Source organism: Scyliorhinus canicula, chromosome 9, assembly GCF_902713615.1.
Source record: "Scyliorhinus canicula chromosome 9, sScyCan1.1, whole genome shotgun sequence".
NCBI lineage: Eukaryota > Metazoa > Chordata > Chondrichthyes > Carcharhiniformes > Scyliorhinidae > Scyliorhinus > Scyliorhinus canicula.
The window spans coordinates 34601719-34622245 of NC_052154.1; the positions used below are offsets into that span (position 1 = coordinate 34601719).

The following is a 20527-nucleotide window of genomic DNA, read 5'->3' on the forward strand; positions in this document are numbered from 1 at the left end:
GGAGCGCAGGGAGGTGGGGGAGAGCGCAGGGGGGTGGGGGGAGGGTCAGGGAGAGGGGGGAGGGTCAGGGAGAGGGGGGAGGGGTAGAGCGCAGGGGGACGGGGGGGTGGGGGTGAGCGTGGGGAGTTGGGGGAGAGCGCAGGGGTATGGGGGAGAGCTCGTGGGGTGGGGCAGAGCGCAGGGGGTCGGGGGTGGGGGAGAACACGGGAGAGTGGGGGAGAGCGCAGGGGGACGGTGACTGGGGCAGAGCGCAGGGGGACGGGGGGTTGGGGGAGAGCGCAGGGCGATGGGGGTTGGGGGAGAGCGCAGGGGGTCGGGGTGTGGGAGACCGTAGGGGGTGGGGGAGAGCGCAGGGGGGTGGGGAAAAGTGCGTGGGGGTGAACGCAGGGGGTCGGGGGGGGTGGGGGAGAGCATCGGGGGGGTGGGGGAGAGCGCAGGGGGACGTGGGGTGGGGGAAGAGCGCAGGGAGACGGGGGAGTTGGGGGTGAGCGCAGGGGTATGGGGCGGTGGGGCAGAGCGCAGGGGGGTGGGGGAAAGCGCTTGGGGGTGTGGTGGGGTGGAGAAGAGAGCAGGCGGCGGAGGAGAGAGCAGGGGGTGGGGGAGGAGAGAGAGTAGGGGCCTGGGGGGTGGGGTGGAGGAGAGAATGGGGGGGGGGCCGAGGGGAGTGCAGGGGGCCGAGGGGGGGGGGGGGAGAAGAGGAGAGAGCAGGGGGTGGGGGGAGAGGAGGAGGACGCTGTGGGACAGGAAGGGGATGGGAGTAGGTGAAATTGGGGGAAGCGATGGGAGGAAGTTGGGGGAAGGGAATGGTGGGATGGAATGGGTGGAAGACAGTGAGGAGGGGAAGGTGGCGAGAATGGGATGGAGGAAGAGGGGCGAGGGAATGTGGGTGGACAGAGGGGAGGGGGCTGAGATCTGTAGGAATTGGAGAGGAGAGAAGTGGTATGGGATGGTGTGAGGCAGCAAGGGAGCAATGGGGTGAGAGGTGGTGAGGGTGGCAGCCAGGTGAGAGAGGTAGTGAGGGAGCAGCAGAGTGCAAGGCGTGGTGAGGAGGGCAGTGGAGCGAGGGGGCTGCGGGGTGAGAGGTGGTGAGGGAGCTGCTGGGTGAGAGGCAGTGAAGGGGCAGCAGGATGTGAGAGGGGGCAGTGGGACAGCACAGCTGCACAGTGGTTAGCAATGTTGCTTCACAGCGCCAGGGTCTGGGGTTTGATTCCCGCTTGGGTCACCATGTGGAGTCTCACATTCTCTCTGTGTCTGCATGGGTTTCCTCCGGGTGCTCTAGTTTCCTGCCACAAGTCCCGAAAGACATGCTGTTAGGTGTAGACATTCTGAATTCTCCCTCTGTGTACCTGAACAGGCGCCGGAGTGTGGGGTGGGGGACTCGGGGATTTTCACAGTAACCATTGAAGTATTTGTAGTGGTAATGTAAGCTTGCTTGTGACAATAATAAAAATTATTGGAAAAAGGAAGCATACATAGGATCGAAGCAACTCAAAACTGATGAAGGTTTGGAGGAATATCGGGAAAGTAGGACGAATCTCAAACGCGCATTCAAGAGGACTAAAAGGGGTCATGAAATATCTTTGGCTAACAGGGTTAAGGAAAATCCCAAAGCATTTTATTCGTATGTAAGGAGCAAGAGGGTAACTAGAGAAAGGATTGGCCCACTTAAAGACAAAAGAGGAAATTTATGCGTGGACTCAGAGGAAATGGGTGAGATTCTTAATGAGTACTTTGCATCGCTATTCACAAAGGAGAGGGACATGACGGTGCTAGGGATGGATGTTTAAATACTCTTGGTCAAGTCATACGGAAGGGGGAAGTTTTGGGTATTCTAAAAGACATTAAGGTGGACTTTAGTAAGACATTTGATAAGGTTTCCCATGGCAGGTTGATGGAAAAAGTGAAGTTGTATGGGGTTCAGGGTGCACTAGCTAGATCAGGGGTGGGCAAACTTTTCCGTGCAAGGGCCACATTCAGAAATTCACAATTTTAAAGGGCCGCATAGTATATTAATTAATAGTCCCGGTTGTAACCAATTAGCGTGCGGCATATACCTCAGCGCTTCCCCCGGCGGCATCCTGCATTTAGCCCTCTTTTTCTCTAGTTTTCAAAAATGGCGCTTCACCCGGTTATGATTCTGGGCGCCTCATATAGAACATAGAACAGCACAGAACAGGCCCTTTGGCCCTCGATGTTGTGCCGAGCAATGATCACCCTACTCAAGTCAACGTATCCACCCTATACCAGTAACCCAACAGCCCCCCCCCCCCCCATTAACCTTATTAAAAAAAAAAAATTTTTTTAATTTTATTTTTTTTTTACATTTTTTTTATGACTTGATCTTGGTGGGCCGCATAAAGACCTTTGGCGGGCCGCATGCGGCCCGCGGGCCGTAGTTTGCCCACCCCTGAGCTAGATGGATAACGAACTGGCTGGGCAACAGGAGACAGAGAGCAGTGGTGGAAGGGAGTGTCTCAAAATGGAGAAGGGTGACTAGTGGTGTTCCACACGGATCCGTGCTCGGACCACTGTTGTTTGTGATCTACATAAATGACCTGGAGGAAGGTATAGGTGGTCTGATTAGCAAGTTGGCAGATGATACTAAGGTTGGTGGAGTTGCAGATAGCGAGCAGGACTGTCAGAGAATACAACAAAATATAGATAGATTGGAGAGTTGGGCAGAGAAATGGCAGATGCAGTTCAATCCAGGCAAATGCGAGGTGATGCATTTTGGAAGATCAAATTCAAGAGCTGACTATATGGTCAATGGAAGGGTCTTGGGGAAAATTGATGTGCAGAGAGATCTGGGAGTTCAGGTCCGTTGTACCCTGAAGGTGGCAACGCAGGTTGATAGAGTGGTCAAGAAGGCATACAGCATGCTTGCCTTCATCGGACAGGGTATTGAGTACAAGAGTTGGCAGGTCATGTTACAGTTGTATAGGACTTTGGTTCGGCCACATTTGGAATACTGCGTGAAGTTCTGGTCGCCACATTACCAGAAGGATGTGGATGCCTTGGAGAGGCATCCTTGGAGAGGAGGTTCACCAGGATGTTGCCTGGTATGGAGGGTGCTAGCTATGAAGAAAGGTTGAGTAGATTAGGATTGTTTTCGTTGGAAAGACAGGGGTTGAGGGGGGAACCTGATTGAGGTCTACAAAATTGAGAGGTATGGACAGGGTGGATAGCAACAAGCTTTTCCCAAGAGTGGGGGTGTCAGTTACAAGGGGTCACGATTTCAAAGTGAGAGGGGGAAAGTTTAAGGGAGATGTGCGTGGAAAGTTTTTTACGCAGAGGGTGGTGGGTGCCTGGAATGCTTTACCAGCGGAGGTGGTTGAGGCGGGCACGATAGCATAATTTAAGAAGCATCTAGACAGGTATATGAATGGGCGGGAACAGAGGGATGTAGACCTTGGAAAATAGGAGACAGGTTTAGATAAAGGATCTGGATCGGCGCAGGCTGGGAGGGCTGAAGGGCCTGTTCCTGTGCTGTAATTTTCTTTGTTCTTTTGTTCTTTGTTCTTGAAGGCAAAGGAGGGGAAGAAAAGCAGAAGCTCACGATTGTTAGGTGCCGATGGGCCAGTGGAATGAGAGGGGTGGCAATGGAGCAGTGGGATGAGAGGTGGTGATGGGGCAGTGGCGTGAGAGGCAGTAAGGTAGGGCAGCAGGGTGAGAAACCAGAGAAAGGTGTGAATAGGTTGAGAGCTGGACGGGCTGTGAGAGAGAGGGAGAGGATCAGAGTTAAGATGTGCTAGAGTTGCATGAAATGGGAGTTTGTTATGTCTAGTGAATGGAGTTGTACCTTTTTACACTGTCTGGACATGTCAAAAGTACTTTAATTACATTTGTGTAGTTGAGGTCAGTGTGTTAGCAATGGAAATTTTCAGCAAATTGATGAATAGTTTTTGAATGAAGAGATGTACACTCAAAACTGATGCTGGTATATAATTACTGTGTGGGGCCCATGTCCATCTATGTCCTTGACCTTAACAGCCAAACAAACTTGCCCAACTTTAAAAAAAAACATTAACACTGCAATTAAGTTAAAGCCTCTAGTCGCCACATTCCGGCACCTGTTCGGGTACATGGAGAGAGAATTCACAATGTCCAAATTACCTAACAGCACGTCTTTCAGGACTTGTGGGAGGAAATCGGAGCACCCGGAGGAAACCCAAGCAGACACGGGGAGAATGTGCAGTCTCCGCACAGACAGTGACCCAAGTCGGTAATCGAACCTGGGACCCTGGTGTGCTATGAAGCGACAATGTTAACCACTGTGCTACCACAACTTGGGTTATTTTGTATTGCAAAAGCTATCATTGTACATGCCCAAGAACAGCCCTGCATTTTCCGAATAAGTGGAGTGTATGAGTGTTTTTGATATAATCAAGTTTTCTTTTGGTGCTATACAATATATTTGAACCTTTTTTAAAATTTAGAGTACCCAATTATTTTTTTTCAATTAAGAGGCAATTTAGTGTGGCCAATCCACCTAACATGCACATCTTTGGGTTGTGGGGATGAACCCACGGGAAGAATGTGCAAGCTCCACACAAAGTGACCCAGGGCTGGGATTGAACCTGGGTCTTCAGTACCGTGGGCAGCAGTGCTAACCACTGCCACCAATACAGTTGAACATACCGATTATTCTCCCCTTTTTGACTTGTGGAATATTGAGATTTTGTTTTCTTGTAACTAAATAAAAAATAATTTTGCCCTGCTTCTGATAAAATTTGGCTCCAACTTCATCTACAGTTTTGCTGATGACCCAATCGTAGGGGACGAGCTCGAACAACGATGAGTCAGAGTACAGGAAGGTGATAGATAACCTAGTGGCATGGTGTAATGCCAACAACCTCTCCCTCACATCAGCAAAGCTAAAGGGCTGTTCATTGATTTCAGGAAGTGATGTATTGCCCACAGCCCTGTCTGCATCAACGGGGCCGAGGTGCAGATGGTTGACAGCTTCAAATTCTGAGGTGTGCGCATCACCAACAATCTGTCCTGGCCCACCCACATTGACCAAGAAAGCACAACAGCACCTGTACTTCCTTAGGAAACTAAGGAAATTCGGCATATACACAGTGACTCTTACCAAATTTGACAGATGCATCATAGAAAGCATCCTGTCTGGCTGCATCACAGCCTGATATGGCAGCTGCTCGACCCAAGACCGTAAAGAACTACAGAGTCGTGAACACAGCCTAGTCTATCACACAAAATCGTCCCCCATCTATTGACTCTGTCTACACCTCCTGCTGCCTTGGGAAAGCAGCAGCATAATCAACCCACCCAGGTTAATCTCTCTTTGATAGGGCAGGAGATACAAAAGTCTGAGAATACGCACTAACAGGTTCAAAATCAGCTTCTTCCCTGCTGTTACCAGACTCCTAAATGACACTCTTAAGGACAGAACTGATCTCTTAACAAATCTGCTCTATTTAGTAGTACTGTACTCCATATGCTTCACCTGATGTATGTCCTGTGCTTTCTCATGTCTGGAACGATCTGTCTGGACTGCACGCAGAACAATACTTTTCACTATACCTCAGTACGTGTAACAAAAAATCAAATCCAAATAATGAAACCAAGGATTGAAAAGGATGTCCCTGGGTTATTCCATAACTTTAGTATCTTCAATTTTATGAGTATCAGTAGCAAACTCAGTATTTGTTGCTATGGATTTCAGTATTAGGCTGGCTATTTTCAATTCTTTCATTTCGGACATAATGATTCCCGTACCAGCCTCCCCGGACAGGTGCCGGAATGTGGCGACTAGGGGCTTTTCACAGTAACTTCATTGAAGCCTACTTGTGACAATAAGCGATTTTCATGATGCATACATGTAATCCTGATGAATTGATTACAGTATATGTAGTTATAGTACTTGGGAAAGCATTTACCGTGAAAGAGTGAGAAATACAAAAGACAATGGATCTTATGGCTGTAATAAATGGAGGTCAATAGAGCCTTATATGTTTTTGTACTTTTTCTATTCCTGTAGATAAGTGATCCTGATGCAGAGAATGATGCAGTGAACGAGGAAAATCCTGCAGAAGAACCAAATGGTATCAGTCTGAGACTCAAAGACCCTTTGACTGGGGAGGATGATCAAACTCCAGCAACACAGAATTTACAAAATGAAGAATTAGAAAAGGAAAATGAAGAATTGGAAAATGAATCTGCCGTATTGCAGGTCAAATTTCAGCATTTGCATGTTTGGAGTTTAGTGATTAATTTAAAACTACAATGGTTTGTGAATTGTACTTCACCACCGGGTCCTTGAAGAACTGTGCAGGAAAAGCTTTTATACAACATGGTTTTTAATAGAAATACACCTCAAATCTAAATGAATTCACTGTGTTTGTTGGACTCTATAACAGAAAAGCTGTTTCTGCATTGTGCCAAAATTCATTACGCCTGGCAGATCTCCAATAGTGTTGCTGATATAAATCCTGGAACAGGGTTAAGATGCCCTTCTGAGATGGAAGACTTTAACCCAATTCGGGCTTTTAAATTCACTGCTCAAGTGATTCCCCACTGGGGAAACAGTCCAAATAATCAAAAAATGTATTTCCATAGAAATTCAGGCCAATTGCGTATAAAATCCACCACAACACTAGCTATTTTTGGAAAAATTATAAGTTTGCACTGTAACAAATGTGGATGTGCATGAAGTTCAAAATGTCCAACCCACCCATTCATTTTACTGTTAAATGGTTGCTACACAAATCTTGAGGGTTTATGTTTACATGTTTAAAAAGGACATTAGTTTATATTTCATGGAATATCTCTGAAGAAAAGTATATTTTTTGATTCTTAGACAAATTCAGGTAACAAGCCCAAACGGAAAAAAAAGAGAAAGAAACAATGTACCAGTACTCCTGCTGATTTCCAGGTAATGATGTGAATGGTTGTTGTGAATGGTAATTAAGCAACACTTGCAAATGTTACAATAATAGCTTATTGTCACAAGTAGGCTTCAATGAAGTTACTGTGAAAAGGCCCTAGTCGCCACATTCTGGCGCCTGTTCGGGGAGGCCAGTACGGGAATTGAACCCGCGCTGCTGGCCTTGTTACAAGTCAGCTATTTAGCCCACTGTGCTAAACCAGCCCCTGGTTAATACAAGTAACTACTTTTCTATTTTAGTGTATCAAACGGAAGGGAAGTAAGTGCAATGTTTGCTTCTAGTGCTAAAGCTCACTGGGCTAAATCACCGGCTTTTAAAGCAGGCCAGCAGCACGGTTCGATTCCCGTACCAGCCTCCCCGGACAGGCGCCGGAATGTGGCGACTAGGGGCTTTTCACAGTAACTTCATTGAAGCCTACTCGTGACAATAAGCGATTTTCTTTCTTTCTTTTCTTAAAAGTACTTTATTTCCTTACAGGCTATTTTGAACTTAAAATGACCAACCTGAATAAGTCTACTTTCTGCTGCAATCTTTTTTTTAAAAATGCATTTTATTACAAATGTGTATCAAAATAGGTTACAGCAAATAAACACCCCGGGAAACATACCTCCCAGCAATCAATTATACAGTCTGTACAAATTCTTTCCCTTTTTCACCCCGTCCCCCACCCGCTTCAAACACGGTCACAAACATCCCCCACCTTTTCTCAAACTCCCCTGCAGAGCCCCTTAACTCATACTTTATCTTCTCCAACCGAAGGAGGTCGTACAGGTCACCCAACCAAGCCGCTATCCCCGGTGGCAATGCCGACCGCCACTCCAGCAAAATTCGCTGCCGTGCAAATAGAGGCGAAGGCCGCTTCATCGGCCTTCCTCCTCTCCATGAACTTCGGCTTCTCTGAAACCCCAAATATCGTCACCAAAGGGTCCGGGTCCACCCCCTCCTCCATTATCCTGGCTATGCCCGTGAACACTCCGGTCCAGAATCTTCCCGATTTTTTTGCAACCCCAAAACACATGCGTGTGATTCGCTGGCCCCTGCCCACACCTCTCGCACTCATCTCCTACCCCCTGAAAGAACTCACTCATTCTTGTCCAAGCCATATGCATCCTGTGCACCACCTAAGCTGTATCAGGCTCATCCTTGCACAAGTGGAGGTCCCGTTTACCCCACGCAGTGTCTCACTCCATAATTCCCAATTGCTTCAGTCTTAACAATAAGTGGAGTTGTCCTGCAAAGTCTTTCAAGGTGTTTGTCCTCTTTCAGGAAGGTGCTACTGATGACATTGATAGCATTCTACAAGAGATTGATGGATCCAATGGTTTCCAGTACCAAACGCACACTGTCAGTGCAGAAACCAGACCATTGTTGTATGTTGAACATAGGTGAGGAATAAAATCATATTTTGATCATGTAGGAGCTATAATGTTAGTTTTGGCATTTTGACAATTTGTGAACATTGTTGCTTTTTTATGAGGTTAAGTTATTTAATTTACTGTATACACTGTGGCTAGATGGTGCACTCTCGCCTTGAAAACACAACTGGGAAATCCAAGAAATTGTAAAAATTTTTGTTAGTTATGCTCTGGTCATATTTTTAAACTTGGTAAGATAGCTAAGGCAAGGGACAGAGTGACTGTGGATCTAAACTGTGAGCCTAGCAAGACTGCAAATAGATGTTTACCTGAGACAATTTAGTAAGAATGGGTACAGAGCAAGAATAGATCTGAATGGGTTGTTAGGATTCAAAGGATATGAGATGCAAGGTATGAAAGAAAGGTATCATAGGGAAGGTTCTGACAACTGGAAAACTTTAGGAATATTGGATTCTAAGTATCGGGCAATTTAAGGGTTAAAAGCCTGGGGTTAGAGTGTGTTTGACTGCAGTGGTCATCTTTTTTTCAAGAAAGAATTCTGTTTTGTAGGGCCTGGGTGCTTTTAGCAGCCAGAATTCTGTACAAATTCTTTCCCTTTTTCACCCTCCCAAACAACAAATATGCTTTATCAGTCTGGACTAATGGACTGGGAAAGTCTCGGGAGTTTGTGTGCTTTGCAGCCTGCTGAGATCTTTGCTGTGTGGAGCCAATGAAAGCAGAGAGACATTTTGAAAAAACTTTAGGTTTTTGAAGAAGGCTTTGGAGAGAGGAATTAAATTGTGATTGTGCCGGTGCTGAGTCCACAATTTGGATTTGATTTGTTTATTGTCACGTATACCAAAGTACAGTGAAAAGTATTGTTCTGGGAGCAGCTCAAACAGACCATTTAGTACATGATAAGAAAATACATAACAGGGCAACACGAGGTGTACACTGGCATCGGGTGAAGCATACAGGTCAGTCCATAAGAAGGTCATTTAGGAGTCTGGTAACAACGGGGAAGAAGCTGTTTTTGAATCTGTTAGTGTTCTCAGACTTTGGTATCTCCTGCCCGATGGAAGATGTTTGAAGAGTGTGTAGGCCGAGTGGGAGGGGTCTTTGATTATGCTGCCCGCTTTCCCAAGGCACTGGAGGTGTAGGTAGAGTCAATGGATGGGAGGCGGGTTTGTGACATGGACTCTCTGTAGTTCCTTGCGGCTTTGGGCTTACCAGTTGCCATACCAGGCTGTGATGCAGCCAGATAGGTTGCTTTCTATGGTGCATCTGTAAAAGCTGTTAAGAGTCAGTGTGGACATGCTGAATGTCCTTAGTTTCCTGCAAAAGTATAGGTGCTGTTGTGCTTTCTTGGTGGTAGCGCAACATGGGTGGACCAGGACAGATTGTTGGTGATATGCACACCTAGGAATTTGAATCTGTCAACCATCTCCACCTCGGCCCCGTTGATGTAGACAGGGGTGTGTACAGTACTTTGCTTCCTGAAGTCAGTGACCAGCTCTTTAGTTTTGCCGGCATTGAGGGATAGAGTGTTGTCATTACACCACTCCACTAGGTTCTCTATCTCCCTCGTGTATTCTGACTCGTCAGATTTTTCCCACATTAAGATAAATTGACAACTGTATGTTTCTTTTGTTTAATGGAAATTTGAATAGTAGGGTTTAAGGGGTAATTGTAAGCTGTTCTTTTTGGGTGTGAAGTTAAAAAGTTTAATGTTCTATTCATAATGTGGTGTTTTAAAAATACCAAAGCCTTATTTATTCACGCAATCACTCCTGGAACGAATCATTCTTTCCACACAGTCTCAAAAACAAACTAAAATATTGGAGTTTCGATCCAGTATATTAGCCCCTGTTGGAATCTGGTCTGGGATCGTAATAAGGTGTATAAAGTAATTTACTTTTCTAAACTCTAAAAGCTAAAATAAAGAGATGAAGTTAATCAAGTCTGGGAGAGAGCAGTTCTAACGAAATTGACTAAGATAAGGGAGACATTAATGGCAAAAATGTATTTAAGAGGATACTGAAACGTATGCAAGGAGTGGCTTTAGACCTCAGCCAAAAGCAGGAATAGCTGCTTAACTCTCAGTAAACAATGTGAAGGAAGCCAGATTTGAAAAGCAAACTACCAGTTAACATCAGAAGCAACCCCAACTGACATGAAGGCACTGTGGTAATAGTTACTAGATTCTTATAGATTTTAAAATCTATAAGGTGTTCTAGAACAGATTGGGGAGAGATAGCTGAGGCGATTAAGTTAAGATTGTTTGGACCGTTGTAAAGTAAAGTCGTCATAGACCATTGGCTGCTTTTGTCTTTGAGGGAGGTAACTGACTGCTGATGATTTAATCTGAGGATCACCACAGTTGTTTCAAGTTTCACTTCAAGGATTTGAGCAACTCGGCATTTACAATCAACCGTGCCCATAACAAGAAGTCAAGAGGCTGCGGATTCAAGTTCCACTCCAGATACTTGAGTATTGTGGGAGTGTTGCACTGTCAAAGTTCCTATCCTATGCAGGAAGTTGAACCAGAATCTCATCAGTTCTCTCAGGTGGATTGAAAAGATCCCACGATATTACTCAAAGCAGAGCAGGAGTTCTCCCCAGTGTCCTGTGCAGTATCTATCCCTCAACTAATATCACCACAACAGATTATCTATGATCATCACTTTGCTGTCTGGAAGTTTACTGTGTGCAAATTGCCTGCTTTGTTTTTGATATTACAACGCTTCAAAAGTATTTAATTGGCTGTGAAACGTTTTGGGACGTCCTGAGATTGTGAAAACCATTATATAAACTCAAGCCTTCCTTTTTTCTGTTCTCTATCTCCTACTTAGCATAAATTAACTTTCATTTCCTGCAGGAATTTGAATCCAGAAACTGAACTAAAGAGGTATTTTGGGGCTCGAGCAGTTCTTGGAGATCAAAGGTTAGCTAATTTATTGTGCAGGTGTTGTGAACTAAGAACCATGGTTTTCAACCTATTTGAATTGTGGTATCTGATATATTCTTGCATTATCTAATTTCAATCTCGTGTTTAATTCAATAACTTTTGTGTAACTGGGGAAAATTTTTAAAGTTTTGATTTCTGCTTAAATTGTCTTTAATTCTGTGTGCTATTTGCTGAAATATTTTTCACTTTTTAATTGAGCTAAAGCTTTCAAAATTTACTACTTTTTCCACTTAAAATCTTTCAAATCAGGTCGAAGCAGCGGCATCGTTCATTGCACAGGAGTATATGGCTCACAACACCAAAAGATACTTGGCCACGATACACTAAAACAGGTAAATATATGTTAGCTACCTATACTGTTTTATTAAATAAGTGGCTTCACAATGCAACTCGGTTAAAACTGATTCAGTTCGGCTACCTTTAGACAATGAAGAATGGTGCGAATGTCTACCAAACTACTGGCATATAAGAAATGCAACAAAAGCAGCCATGTCGTAAAATAATTCACACTTTTGAAATTGCATTGGTTTAATGTTTGCTGCTTCCCTTCCACCCCCAACCCAAAAATAGACATTGTTCAACTATCTAACATACTCCACATTATCTAATAATAATCTTTATTAGTGTCACAAGTGGGCTTACATTAATGAGGTTGTTATGAAAATACCCGAATCGCCACACTACGGCACCTGTTCGGGTACACTGAGGGAGAATTCAGAATGTCCAGTTCACCGAACAGCACTACTTTCGGGACTTGTGGGAGGTATTACAGTAGTGTTGAAAATCAGAATCAATTCAGAACTTTTGCTTTGTCACATATAGGGATTTCGATGCAGCTGATCGAGACAAAGGGAGGAGCTCAGTATTTTAGGTTTGAACACAATCGGGATTATCAACAGGCCCAGTTCAAGTTCTTGGATGCAGTAGATTCTATGGATCCAAATAATATTCTGGTAGGTTGTCAATAGATGTTCACAAATTAAAGCATGTGACAATCACATTACCTGATTTAGGTAGGAAAGGAAAAGAGTTATAGCATTGTCTAAATTGTCTTTTAAGATTTCACTATGTATCTACAGTTGTACTGCTGAGTTGGGAACAAATCAGATGTAACCATTATAGTCTAAATATACTCATTCTTTAACCATTTGCATAAGAATTCTGCATATAGAGGTTGTTTACAAAGTTCATGCTCCACTAGAAACTGACCAGAAACTGAACACGACTGGCCATATAAATACTGTGGCTACAAGAACAGGTTAGAGGCTAGGAATCCTGCGGCGAGTGATTCGCCTCCTGACTCCCAACAGCCTGTCCACCATCTACAAAGCACAAGTCAGGAATATAATGGAAAGCTCTCTACTTGCCTGGATGGGTGCAGCTCCAATAAACCCTCAAGAAGCTTGAGGACAATCCAGGACAAAGCCAATTTGACTGGTATCCTTTCCAGAAACATTCACTCCCTCCAACAACGAACAGTAGCAGCAGTGTGTATTATCTACAGGATGCACTGCATGAACTCACCAAGGCCCTTTAGGCAGCACCTTCCAAACCTGTGACCACAACCATCTAGAAAGCAAGGGCAGCGGATACCTGGGAACACCACCATCTGGAGGTTCCCCTCCAAGTCACAAATCATCCTGACTGGGAAATGTATTGCCGTTCCTTCACTGTCGCTGGGTAAAAATCCCTCCCTAATAGCACTGTGGGTGTACCTACACTTCAGGGACTGCAACGGCTCAAGAAGACAACTCACTACCATCTTCGCAAGAGCAAGTAGGGATGGGAATTTCAAACCTCTCATTCTATACAGATTGCAAATGCTGGTGAGGGCAGTTGTTTCCAGTTTCACTTCAAGGATTTGAGCAACTTGGCATTTCCCATCAACCGTGCCCATAACAAGAAGTCAGGAGGCTGCGGATTCATGTTCCGCTCCAGAAACTTGAGTATTGAGGGAGTGTTGCACTGTCAAAGTTGCTGTCCTTTGCAGGAAGTTGAACCAAAATCTTATCAGTGCTCTCAAGTGGATTGAAAAGATCCCATGATATTACTCAAAGAAGAGCAGGAGTTCTCCCCAGTGTCCTGCACCGTATCTATCCCTCAATTAATATCATTACAACAGATTGTCTATGATCATCACTTTGCTGTCTGTGGAAGTTTGCTGTCTGCAAATTGTCTGCTTTGTTTTGGATATTACAATGCTTCAAAAGTATTTAATTGGCTATGAAATGCTTTGGGATGTCCTGAGATTGTGAAAACCATTATATAAACTCAAGCCTTCCTTTTTTCTGTTCTCTATCTCCTACTTATAGAATCATAGAATTTACAGTGCAGAAGGAGGACATTTGGCCCATCGGGTCTGCACCGGCCCTTGGAAAGAGTACCCTACTTAAGCTCACGCCTCCACCCTATCCCCGTAACCCAGTCAGCCCACCTAACTTTTAGAACACTGAGGGGTAATTTATCATGGCCAATCCACCTAACCTGCACATCTTTGGATTGTGGGAGGAGACCAGAGCACCCGGAGGAAACCCACGCACACACTGGGAGAAAGTGCAAACTCCACACAGACAGTCACCCAAAGTCGGAATTGAACCCGGGACCCTGGAGCTGAGGCAGCAGTGCTAACCACTGCGGCACCGTGCCGCATAAATTAACTTTAAATTTCTACAGTAATTGGAATCCGGATTCCTGGACAATATCTATCCCTCAACTAACATCATAAAACAGATTATCTATGATTATCACTTTGCTATCTGTGGAAGTTTGCTGTCTGCAAATTGCCTGCTTTGTTTTGGATAGTACAATGCTTCAAAAGTATTTAATTGGCTGTGAAACGCTTTGGGACGTCCTGAGATTGTGTAAACTCCCACAACCTGTGAATTAATTTTAAAAAGTGAAATATCCAATTGCTATGCCCACGATTCTATCACAGTAGTAGTATCTAACCACTAAAAACTATATATTGTACCTTGCATATTCTACCTAGAAAATGAATCTATCTGTGAACTTCTAAAGGTATTGCTTAAAGTTATGATCCCTCGCTAACCTGTACTTATGGCATTGATAGTGTTAATATTGGTTTTGCATAATACAGTCTTTGAACATTAGAACCACAGGCCCTGAACTGACTGACTCTCCTCTTCTTCCGTACCCTCCCAACTTGTTCAATGTCCAGTTCAGTAGTACAACGACTACTACCAGTGTTTTCTGACCTTGTTATTCCTAATCCTGATCCATATTAATTCTACTTCCTGATTTTTAGAGCCATCAAAAGACAAGCAGTGAGGAAAACACTCCTTCACCAGTGTTTTTTAACTGCTTGCTACTTTTAAAAAAGAATACTAAAATGAATAGGAGCCAGATCCCCAACTAAACACATCTTGTCATTAACGAGCCACTTGTATGTTGTGTGACACTTTAGTCAATAGATTGTTGTTACTATAACTCTTCCCTGATTCTAGGCATTACTCCGTGTGAACCCACATCACATTGACTCTCTTTTGCAACTAAGTGACATCTGTCGGATGCAAGAGGATCAGGAAATGGCACGTGATCTAATTGGTGAGAGGCGGCTGTAATTTCAATACCAAATTGTTAATACATTGCCATTGATAAGAATAGTTCCTTACCAGTTGGCAGTGCTTTTTCCCTTTCCTCCAACACTTATGGTCTAGAGAATAACATAGTCCCTGCCTACTTACATCTGGCTGAGTTCACCATTTACCTGGCTGAAATTAAGAAAATGTTTGTTCTTAAACATAGTTGCAAGCTTCAATGAGGATTTGAATTAATCTCCCATCTGTGTAGCCATTTGATTTGCTAAAGCTGTTTAAATAACCTAGTCATGTCTAAATGGTTTTTTTTGTTCACTGCATGTGCGCATCACTGGCTGGGCCAGCAATTATTGCCCTTGAGAAGTGGAACCTTGTACTTCAATTTCCCACAGGAGTAGCATTGCCATAAAATGTATAACTTTGAATAAAGTACCTAGAGGTACTTGATACAGTACCTCAGTACCTGGAGGTACTGTATCAAGTTGTAACTTATTTAGTCTAACCTGATTGAAGTCGCTGTTCCATTAGTAAATTTGGGTAATCAAATTGTTTATAGTCTTTAATAGGCTGAATTGTTTGGCTGAGTTTTATACAGTTACTCGGTGGGCATAAGTTGATTGAGAGTTGTCAAATGTTATAATAAGTAGGCCATTCAGCCAAGAAGTCTGCACTAATGTTTTGCATGTAAACTTTGATCGCTCCCCATGCTTCTTTAATAGTTCATTTTTCAAGCAGCAATGTAATTTACTTTGAGAATAATTTATGTACTGCCTAGCAACAGCTTGTCATAGAATTCCACATTTCAACCGCCATTTAAAGTATTTTTTCTAATCTTTTTAATCCTTTGGTGATCATTTGAAATGTATGTCCTCTTGTTATTGTCTCATCAATTAATGGAAATAATCTCTCACTGTTTACCTTATCATAATCTTGAATACTTTGTTAGATTTTTCTAGCTGTTGCTAGCTAAATCAATATGTGGGGAAGTGTCCAGCTGCACTATTATGAGGCTGGAAGTAAAAGTCCATTGTAGAAACAGGGAAATTTTCTATCATGTTTCTTAGAAGAGTTAGGGAGGTTTATCAAAGATGCCAAAGCGTAATACATTAATAAGTTATTTTTTCTCATTTTCCTCTATTCAGAAAAAGCACTATACTGTTTTGAAAGTGCATTTCATCCGGTGTTTAGCCTGACCAGTGGAAATAGCCGGTTAGATTATCGCCAAGCTGAGAACAGGTTTGTACTAAGTGTTGGATTTAATCTTGGTATAGAGAGCATCTCTTTGAATTGTTAGAAGCTGTACTTTTTCAATATTTGTTCCTTGCATCGTAAACCAGCCACTTGTTTCAATCCGTAATAATATTGACCTAAAATTAAAACAAATGCTGGAAATATTCAGAAGGTCAGGCAACATCTATGGAGAGAAAAATGATAACATGTCAGCTCGATGATTTTTCATATTAACAAATCTTAATCCGATTCTTGTTATCCACACCTATCATAGTAACAACACCAGTTGATATGTTTGCTCGCAGTTGGTAATTTCGCACATGAATTTTTAAGTACAACATACCTTGTGCAGAACCAAATTAGGACTATTATTGGGTTTAGCCTGTTAGTTGAGCAAGAAGAGGAATAACTGTCTTACTGAAGTGCCTGCATGTCATGATGAGAAAACATGCAAAATAGGAGCAGAAGTAAGGCATTCGGCTTCTCTGAACTTCTCTGCTATTCGATAAGATCATGTCTGATCTGTTTGTGCTTCAGTTTCTTACATTCCCATCTATTTCCGATAACCTTAGATTCTTCTTAGGCATGGGAATCAATCTATCTCTGCCTTAAAAATATTCAGTGACTGCCTGCACTGCCTTCTAAGGCTGGATGTTCCAAGGTCGCACAACCCTTTGAGAGAATTTATTTTCCCCATCTGTCCTTAGGATGACCCCTAATTTTAAAACAGTGACTCCTAGTTCTGGACTCACCCACAAGAGGAAACATCCTTTCCATTTCCACCTCATCGAGACTGTTCAGGATCTTATATAGGCTTAATTAAGTCATCCCTCACTTTAGATCCAGTGGTAACAAGCCCAGTCTGTCAAACTATCCTCATAAGACAACCCACTCATTCCAGGTATCAATCTAGTAAACCTCCTATGAACCACCTACATTTACATTCTTCCTTAAATAAGGGGACGATTTGTGACTTATGCACTAGAACACCCAGATCCCTCTTGCACCTCAGAATTCTGAAGCCATTCTCCATTTACTTAATACTCTGCTTTTTTATTCTTCCTGCCAAAGTGATCATTTTTCCACATTATGCTTCCATCTGCCAGATGTTTGCCCCCTCATCCAACCTATATGGATCCGTCTGTGACCTCTTTCTACCCAGCATACATTCTGACCTATCTTTGTCACCTGCAAATTTAGCTACCATGCTTTCACTCCTCTCTAAGTCACTGATAAAAACTGTAAAAAAATTGAGGCTCCAACACAGACCCCTGCGGGACTCTACATGTCACATCCTGCCAATCAGAAGACCCATTTATGCACATTTTGTTTTCTGCCAACCAACCAATCTATCCAGGCTAATATGTTACCTCTTACACCACAAGTGTTTATTTTCCATAATCTTTGATGTAGCACGTTATCAAATGCCTTCCACAAATCCAAGGACAGTATGCGTACAGGCTCCCCTTTGCACAAAGCGCAAGTTACTCCTTCAAAGAACACCAATAAATTTGTTAAACATGGTTTGCCTTTCAAAAAAGCCATGCTGATTCTCCCCAATTATCTTGGGTTTCTCTAAGTGCCCAGTTATAATCTCCTTAATGATCAATTCTAACGCCTTCCCCATGGCAGATGTCAAGTGAGCTGGCCTATAGTTTCCTGTGTTCTGCCTCCCCCCCCTTCATGGAGGGGTATTTGCGAGTGAAGGCCGGTTTAGCTCAGTTGGCTGGACTGCTGGTTTATGATGCAGAGCGCGGCCAACAGCATGGGTTCAATTCCCGTATCGGCTGAGATTATTCATGGAGTCTGCACCTTCTCAACTTTGCCCCTCATCTGAAATGTGGTGATCCTCAAATTAAATCACCACCAGTCAGCTGTTTTCCCTATGATCATCTGGAACTACGGCGACTTTACCTTTTACCTTTATATTTGCTACTTTCCAATCTGATGGAACTATTCTAGAATCCAGTGAATTTCGAAAAATTAACACCAGTGTAACTCCTGCCTTATTAGCCACCTCTTCTAAGACCCTAGAGTGAAGTCCACCAGGACCCAGAGACTTGTCAGCCCCCAACTCCACCATTTTCTTCAGTACAGCTTCTCTAGTGGTTGTAATTTCACCAAGTTGCCCTCTCCCTTCCATCTCTTGATTTACAGATATTCCTCGAATATTTTTGTATCTTCTATAGTGAAGATCAAAGCAAAATATTTGTTCATTACATCCGCCATTTTCTAATTATCTGTTATTAACTCCCCATTGTCAGTCTCCAGAGACCAACACTCCCTCTACTTGCTCTTCCTTTTTAAATACCTGTAGAAACTCCTGCTATCCGGTTTTACATACTTGTTCTGAGTATTCTTAAATGTCTGCTGCTGCTTCTCTATTGATGTAACCCCTAGCCTAGTGTCCCTGTTTACTTCAGCTAGCCTATCTTTCATGCCTATCTAGTTGCACTTCTAAGTTTAAAAAACTTATCTTAGACCCATTCTTTTTCCTTTCAAACTTTCCTTTCAAACCCAATGAAAAATTCAATCATATTGTTGCTGCGACCTAGAAGTGCCGTTACTCTTGAGTTTGTTAATTAATCCTGGCACATTACACTATACTAAGTCTAAAATAACCTGCTCTCTGGTTGGTTCACTTGAAATTTTTGGATAATTTACATCACTTAGAATTTGTACACCAGGCAATTTGCAATAGTGATTGACTTGAAGAGTGCTTTTTACTGCTTAATTAAGTTATTTTACCTGATGTAGATACTCCCCTCTTTGTATTTGGACAGGTCATTCTTCCTTGCACTCTATAAGCATATGATATTCCTCGAGAAAGGGGCTGCCCACGCACTGCACTGGAGTTTTGTAAGCTTATCCGCAGGTAAGAATCAGAAATCACTTGTTAACACACATCACATGGTATCTTTGTCATCTTTTTGAGGTTGAAATGTTCATTAAGGAAAAGATTCACCAAATTAACTTCCATGACTGGGCCGAGACAAATACTTGTAAAATAACTAGCCAGCCCCAAATTTGAATTTACAGTGAAACTGTAAGTGCCTATGCCATAAGCCTCGACATTACATTGCTGCAAAATGTTTAAAAACTTATTGTAAGGAATGTCTTCCATTTCAAGTGATTGAAAATATATATTAGCACAACAACATGAAATAAATTTCTGTCACGGTTCCTAAGCAGATAAATGTTCAAACTTAATTCATTTTATTTTGATTCCCATAGAGACTGATTAACCTTTTGAAATATTTTTTTATTTTCAGTTAACATCTGAAAAAGGATTTCACATTTTAAGAATTTAACTAACAAATGGCTGAAAACACTCCTAAATAAACAATATCTTTGTAGGTAACTTGTATGTTAAACCCCAGAGCAATACCCTCCTTCTTATTCTTAGCCCAACCAAAAAAACACCGTTCACAGGTATACTGTGCACTGTCTTTTCCGTACACATTCAATTTTTCTAAATAAATCCAAAGTGATTCGTAGCTCCCGAGGGCATCTCTGTTCTTTTCTCAGTCTGGTAACTTAGTCTGTCTTTCACAATAAGGATTCTAAGCCGAAGCTGGGAGAGTCTTCTAGCTATGTTTTAACTCCTGTAAATTTGGTCTTTTCATTTTGAGCCCCACTTGTATTCGTGCCATAAACACTTTCTTGGCCTCCAGCTGCTTCCTCTTTCCCTGATCCAGACAGACTCCAAACGCTGTCATTAATGTTTGGTGATATTCTAGGAAAGCATGTAGCCTGATCTTTTCAGTGGACTTCTCTTGTTCTTCCCCATGGCAATGTGAATCACATGGGCCTTGTATCTAGGTAGAAATGCTAGTTAGCTATCCTTGAAAGCCCACTAAATGGACAGTTTAGAGCAGCACGGTGGTGCAGTGGTTAGCATTGCTGCCTCATGGCGCCAAGGTCCCAGGTTCGATCCAGGCTCTAAGTCACTGTCTGTGTGGAGTTTGCACATTCTCCCTGTGTTTGCATGGGTTTCGCTCCCACACCCCAGAGACGTGCAGGGTAGGTGGATGGCCATGCTAAATTGTCTCTTAATTGGAAAAAATGAATTGGGTACTCTACATTTTGGGGGGAAAAAATAATAAAATAAATGAACAGTTCAAAGCACAACCAGGCATTCTGATCTACTGGAACTCTGGAGACGGAGTCTGCACTGTTAACAGACAAGGCTGTTACTGTTGTCTGCAGGCATCAATACCTTGCAGTTTCTTCCCAAGAAAACAATCTAACCATTCCGTTGATATCCAACCACCCAGGCTTTCTAAGGCAGATTTCAGAACAGGTCACATGACACCCTTCATTTTGCCTACGATCGCAAAAATATTATAAACTTAATTGTAACAATTGTCATGGCAAGCTCCTATTCTAATCATAAAGCCACTGAACAGGATCATTATAGATTTGCCTGCTTGCTCTTAACTCCGAACTATGAACAATCTGGTGAACTGAAAGCACTTTATCCTCCACTTCCACCTAGTTCTCGATGGT

At 43.0% G+C, this 20527-nt stretch overlaps 1 protein-coding gene across 1 annotated transcript in view; it reads left to right on the forward strand.

The window, feature by feature from the left end:
* The window catches only part of tcf25 (transcription factor 25 (basic helix-loop-helix)), a 59806-nt gene that overhangs the window by 3364 nt on the left and 35915 nt on the right, over nucleotides 1-20527 (forward strand). Inside the window, 10 exon segments of the mRNA XM_038805986.1 lie at nucleotides 6002-6193; nucleotides 6821-6895; nucleotides 8175-8293; nucleotides 11142-11207; nucleotides 11481-11563; nucleotides 12054-12184; nucleotides 14696-14795; nucleotides 15931-16024; nucleotides 18802-18842; nucleotides 18845-18893. Of these exon segments, the coding sequence (XP_038661914.1) occupies nucleotides 6002-6193; nucleotides 6821-6895; nucleotides 8175-8293; nucleotides 11142-11207; nucleotides 11481-11563; nucleotides 12054-12184; nucleotides 14696-14795; nucleotides 15931-16024; nucleotides 18802-18842; nucleotides 18845-18893 (950 nt within the window).